Here is a 5797-nt window from a genome sequence, read left to right on the forward strand (position 1 = left end):
TACACGGTAATTTTGTTGTTCAACATGTAAGAAGTAGAAAGTACAGGTATTTGAGTTCAACATGTAAGAAGTAGAAAGTACAGGTATTTGAGTTCAACATGTAAGAAGTAGAAAGTACAGGTATTTGTGTTCAACATGTAAGAAGTAGAAAGTACAGGTATTTGTGTTCAACATGTAAGAAGTAGAAAGTACAGGTATTTGTGTTCAACATGTAAGAAGTAGAAAGTACAGGTATTTGTGTTCAACATGTAAGAAGTATAAAGTACAGGTATTTGAGTTCAACATGTAAGAAGTAGAAAGTACAGGTATTTGTGTTCAACATGTAAGAAGTAGAAAGTACAGGTATTTGAGTTCAACATGTAAAGAAGTAGAAAGTACAGGTATTTGAGTTCAACATGTAAGAAGTAGAAAGTCGTCAGAAAAATAAGTAGTGGAGTAAAGTACTGATACCAGAAAGATGTACTTAAGTATAGTAACAAAGTATTTGTACTCCTTTACTTCCCACCTCAGAGTAAATCTTAGTCAGAGTATGTTTTTTTTAAAAAAAAAGGCATCCTCTCTCAAAAGTGAGTTTTCTTTATTCTCATTTCCTGGATTGGATCATATATGTTATTCAATCCCAAAGACACTCTACTTTCAATCAGAATCAGAATCCCTGTATTAGTCCCACAGAGGGGACATGTACATTCAAACTAAGTAGACTAATATTACAGTTGGACATAACTACAGACGGCATCATGATACAAATAAAGCTTAGTCAGTGCATGTTTGACACGGTGACACTGTGGGCGTCCTCTCTCTTAGTTATTCTCATTTCCTGGCTGCATATTGGATCATATATGTTATTCAATCCCAAAGACACTCAACTTTGAAACTAGGTAGACTAATATTACAGTTTGACGTCATCAAACTCCTTCCACTCCTTCCCACCTCTGCCTAAAGCTCAGTCAGAGCACGGGGGGTTTTACAACGGGCATCCTTTCTCAAAAGTGAGTTTCCTTTCTTAGTTATTCTCATTTCCTGGGTGCATATCGTACTCCACTTGTAGGTATGCCTCACCTGTAGGACCTCTTGATGTCGTCGGGGGTCGCCACCTTCTCCACCCCCAGCACGAGGTACAGAGTCTCCCCGGCGGTGGAGAGCGAGCGCTGCCTCTGGTGCTCTGCCATGATCTCTCTCTGAAAACAGGGAGTAAAGCAGGGATCAAGATTCAAGGCTCTCACTGTCATGTGTTCGGCAGCTACAGTGTAGATATGACAATGAACATCTGAGGTCACAGGCTCCTCGTCTATAGGAACTCCCCCCCCCCCCCCAAGACATCCGTGACTCTGAGTCCCTCACCCTGTTCCAGTCCCGCCTCAAGACCCATCTCTTGTCATCAGTACACTCATAGCCCCGCCCCTTATATACAAGTAATTGGAATATGATATTTTAGATAGTTTAAAGTTGCAAACACATGAATGTTATGGATGTTCTTTAAAAAGTTGAAACATATACACGTCTGTTCAACTAAATGAATCAGGCCTGTGGGACGGAGAGGAGACGAAGAGGTACGCAGACCTGTAGAGATACCACAGACAAATAAGAAGTCCTGTCACCTAAATATTTCTTAAGTAAAAGTTGAAATGCCAAGTCTATAAATGTGTATGTTATACATGTATGTGTGACAGTCTTAAACCTTTCCTTAGAATATTTTATGAATTGTAAGGTGTTCCCTTGGACGCTTTGAAAGGCGCCTCCAAAGAGAATGAATTATTATTATTATATAAAACGTAGTGCATCATAATTGTTCCTTAGGTTGAAATACCACAACCTTAACATACAACATATAAGAACATGACAATCATACAGGGTCTATGTAGGAATCCTAAATTTAAATGTAAGACCTTTTTTAAGACCCTTTCCATACATTTTAAGACCTCATCGCCACTTAGAGTTCTAACCGGTTACCTTGGCGACACACTTTACCTCACATTGACTATATACAGTATTGATTGTCCTTCCTCCTTATCTTCCAACCATTTGGACGCAGACTTGCATTTCCCCATAACGATGTTGTTCAGCAACCGGCGTAAACGGAGCTTCGCGCTATCAAGCAGTGAGCGTGCGATGTCCTGTTCAGATGACGTCAAATCCAACGGGATGCCATAAATAAACTACACAGAATCACACTACACACCTACGCAATGATTACATTCAGGCAGACTGTAGAATACAACCTCTTTGGACCATTTAGATACTTATTGAAAACAAGATACAAAATGTAATATCTTGGAAAATGCCGTTTAATACTTTTTAATAGCCTTCATTTTCGCTAAATTGATTTATCAACTTTTAATACTTTTTAAGACCCCGTGGACAGCCTGTTACTGTAATGGCAACGCAGCTTAAAGTGAGCCGAGCCGTCACGAGCCGCGCTAAAACCTGTAGTCGAAATGCGGCTTTAGGGAGACTCATCCACCAGACAGCAAGAAAACAGACAGAGTGAACATAAAAAACATGGAAATTAATGGAAAATAAGACACATTTTGTACTTCTAGTCAAATTAGATAAATAAAAACACAAGATACAATTTGGATGTATATAAAAAAAGATACCCATAAGACGAATTATGTGCATATGAAGTGAATAATACAAATAATAAAATATAACATTAAGATGAATTATATGTATAATATAGGACGGAAATTAAAATCTGACAAAATAGATTAAATATATAATGTTGGTACGTAGAAAGACTTGAAATGGGGACAGAAAACATCTTGGAGAAACAATTTAATTGTAAAGGGAAAAGCCAACACTCACTTGAAGGCGGCAGAAGCACAGGAGCAAAAATGGAGTTATTTCCTGTAAAATTTGAAGAGGGAGAAGAGGATTGATTTCAAAATAAAAGTGCATGCTCTTACCTTTCAGAATAAAAGCAGGGCCCGTTTTAAATCTAGTGTGACATTAATGTAGCACAGTAAAACGTTTTCCCCTCGTCAAATAAAAGGGTAAATAAACTTTGAATGTAAAGAGACTAAATATTTATGCAACTTGTAACCACGGCTGCTGAATTTCAGTTTGATGTTTATATCGTTTTCAATATATTATTTTCTTTATGTTCTCTACCTTTGTTCAAAGCTGAGAGAAGCCACAAGTAAACATGTGCAATGTTCTTTGTTGAATGTACAAAGAAAACTAAAAGAAAAGATTGTAAATACTTAAGGAACGTAACTCCAAGTTTCCCTCAAGACCACCAAAACATCGTTATGACATCATAAAGTGTCCAAAATCTGATCAGCTCATTTTCAGACAGGTTTTTATAGAAATGGATCAAAAAGAGAGAGAATCTTTGTTCCTGAAACTTTCAGAGTCTCTTTCCACAGAGGGGACACATGTTGATGTAGAAGAGACATGATGAAGAGGGGACACATGTTGATGTAGAAGAGACATGGAGAAGAGGGGACACATGTTGATGTAGAAGAGACATGAAGAAGAGGGGACACATGTTGATGTAGAAGAGACATGAAGAAGAGGGGACACATGTTGATGTAGAAGAGACATGGAGAAGAGGGGACACATGTTGATGTAGAAGAGACATGAAGAAGAGGGGACACATGTTGATGTAGAAGAGACATGAAGAAGAGGGGACACATGTTGATGTAGAAGAGACATGAAGAAGAGGGGACACATGTTGATGTAGAAGAGACATGAAGAAGAGGGGACACATGTTGATGTAGAAGAGACATGAAGAAGAGGGGACACATGTTGATGTAGAAGAGACATGGAGAAGAGGGGACACATGTTGATGTAGAAAAGACATGAAGAAGAGGGGACACATGCTGATGTAGAAGAGACATGAAGAAGAGGGGGCATATGTTGATGTAGAAGAGACATGAAGAAGAGGGGACACATTTTGATGTAGAAGAGACATGGAGAAGAGGGGACACATGTTGATGTAGAAGAGACATGGAGAAGAGGGGACACATGTTGATGTAGAAAAGACATGAAGAAGTGGGGACACATGTTGATGTAGAAGAGACATGAAGAAGAGGGGACACATGTTGATATAGAAGAGACATGAGGAAGTGGATTTTTGCATAATAGGTGACCTTTAAGATGTAACATAGTGCGGCCCTCACCTCCGTACGAGCTGCAGAGGTCGTGCTCCATGAACACGGAGCTGAGGTCGGAGGGGGCGGACTGCGGGGGGGTGGGCGTGTTGGGGGAGGTGGGCACGGACGCCGGGGACTCGGGCTCCGTCTCCGCGATGCTCCGGAAGGTGATCTTGTGGGGCGGCTCCCTCTCCAGGGGCACCGGGTGGCCCTTCAGGGTCCCAGAGGTAGAGGTTCGGACAGGCCGGATCCCCGGGGACTTCAGGTTGTACAGCGTCTTCCTGGGCTGCAGCACAACACATCAACACAATACATTATCTCTTTACAATTAACTGACAACAAGAAGGGGAAACAACAACAACAACAACAACAACAGGGATAAATGACCGGTTATTGGAAAATAATATAATACGGCAAATGATACACAGTGATATAAATATGGGAGAATAGATACAAAACAGGGATTTAATGCCACAATGAATGGAAAAAAGTATAATAATAAAAAAAATTTAAAAAATGTATGTAAAAATCGAAAAACTAAGATAAATATAAAAAGAGAAAAATATCAAATTAAGATGAAAAAAAATAATACAAAATTAAAATTTGATAAAAGAAGATGTCCTCTAAAAGCACTCTATACATAATGTGGATGGATGTACGTACGTGATGAAAAATATAACATACTGAATAATAATAATAAACTTACAGGTAATGCAGAAGAAAATGCTTTACAATAAGGGAAAATAGACAAAAGAAAAAAAACATAAAAACAGGAATAAAATGCCAACTTAATGTAAAATAAAATGAAAAATAAAACACACTTGATATTAATAATAAAAACAAGATACGATTTAGATGAAATATATGCATAAAATAAATTAAAACAAATGGGGATCATAACAGTTTTGACACGAAAGTGCAGTTTTGGAGAATATGTAAGTTATGAAAGACACTGTGTTATATTGCTCTAAAAACCGGACTCAGCTAAACACAATGTCTGCATGTCGAGCATTTGGGACGAACACAGAGCACAGGAGTGAAACACTTACGAATCGAGGAGCCTGCCTGCAGTGCCGTGGCTCAATATCCAGAGACATTTTGAACAAGTAGTCTGCAAACTCCTTCTCACTCCGGTTGTTCATCGGGTTCAGGTTCTCGAAGAACCGCTGGGGAACACGCGAAGAAAAAAAAAAACATGTTTTTAATTCAGGATCAATGTGCAACAGAAGAGACATCTCATTCAGGATATATACACATTAACAACAATTCAATGTTTTAAAATGTAGGATTTAACAACAAAGAAAGACAAGACGTTCGTGATGAGAGGCGAAGTCCCTCCCTTTCCTCCATGGGACCTTATTTAGGAAAAAGTATGTATTGAAGCCAATGGAGAGAGAAAGATTATTTTTCCATCCCGTTTGAAATGTGCCACGAATTACACAGATGATGTTTGTCAATTTAAAAGATTATTTTGCAAGTCAAAAAAAAAAGAAGTGAAGTAACACTTTTTTTTGTGTGAAACCAATCAATGAACTACATCTCCCGTCTCACACCACATACGGCCGTCACATTTCAATTCTTTCTTTCAGAATGAGGCGGAAAGTATTAAAACAGTTGAAAATCACTACAAGTCTGGGCATGTTGAGAGCTGTACATACACACAAGGGGAGTTAGTCGGTTCCGTAAGAGCCAGCATGCGG

General features: G+C 38.8%; 1 protein-coding gene across 1 annotated transcript; it reads right to left on the reverse strand.

The window, feature by feature from the left end:
* Positions 1-1055: 1055 nt before the first annotated feature.
* Positions 1056-5287, reverse strand: LOC104953094 (son of sevenless homolog 2-like). Its single transcript, XM_010780017.1, has 5 exons — positions 5147-5287; positions 4125-4383; positions 2701-2847; positions 1224-1240; positions 1056-1178 (listed from the first exon to the last, which is right to left on the reverse strand). The coding sequence occupies exons 1-5, from the start codon at positions 5237-5239 to the stop codon at positions 1056-1058; spliced, it is 639 nt and encodes a 212-aa protein (XP_010778319.1). The 5' UTR covers positions 5240-5287.
* Positions 5288-5797: the final 510 nt, after the last annotated feature.

The sequence above is a fragment of the Notothenia coriiceps genome, unplaced genomic scaffold (assembly GCF_000735185.1).
Source record: "Notothenia coriiceps isolate Sejong01 unplaced genomic scaffold, NC01 NC01_scaffold00021078, whole genome shotgun sequence".
NCBI lineage: Eukaryota > Metazoa > Chordata > Actinopteri > Perciformes > Nototheniidae > Notothenia > Notothenia coriiceps.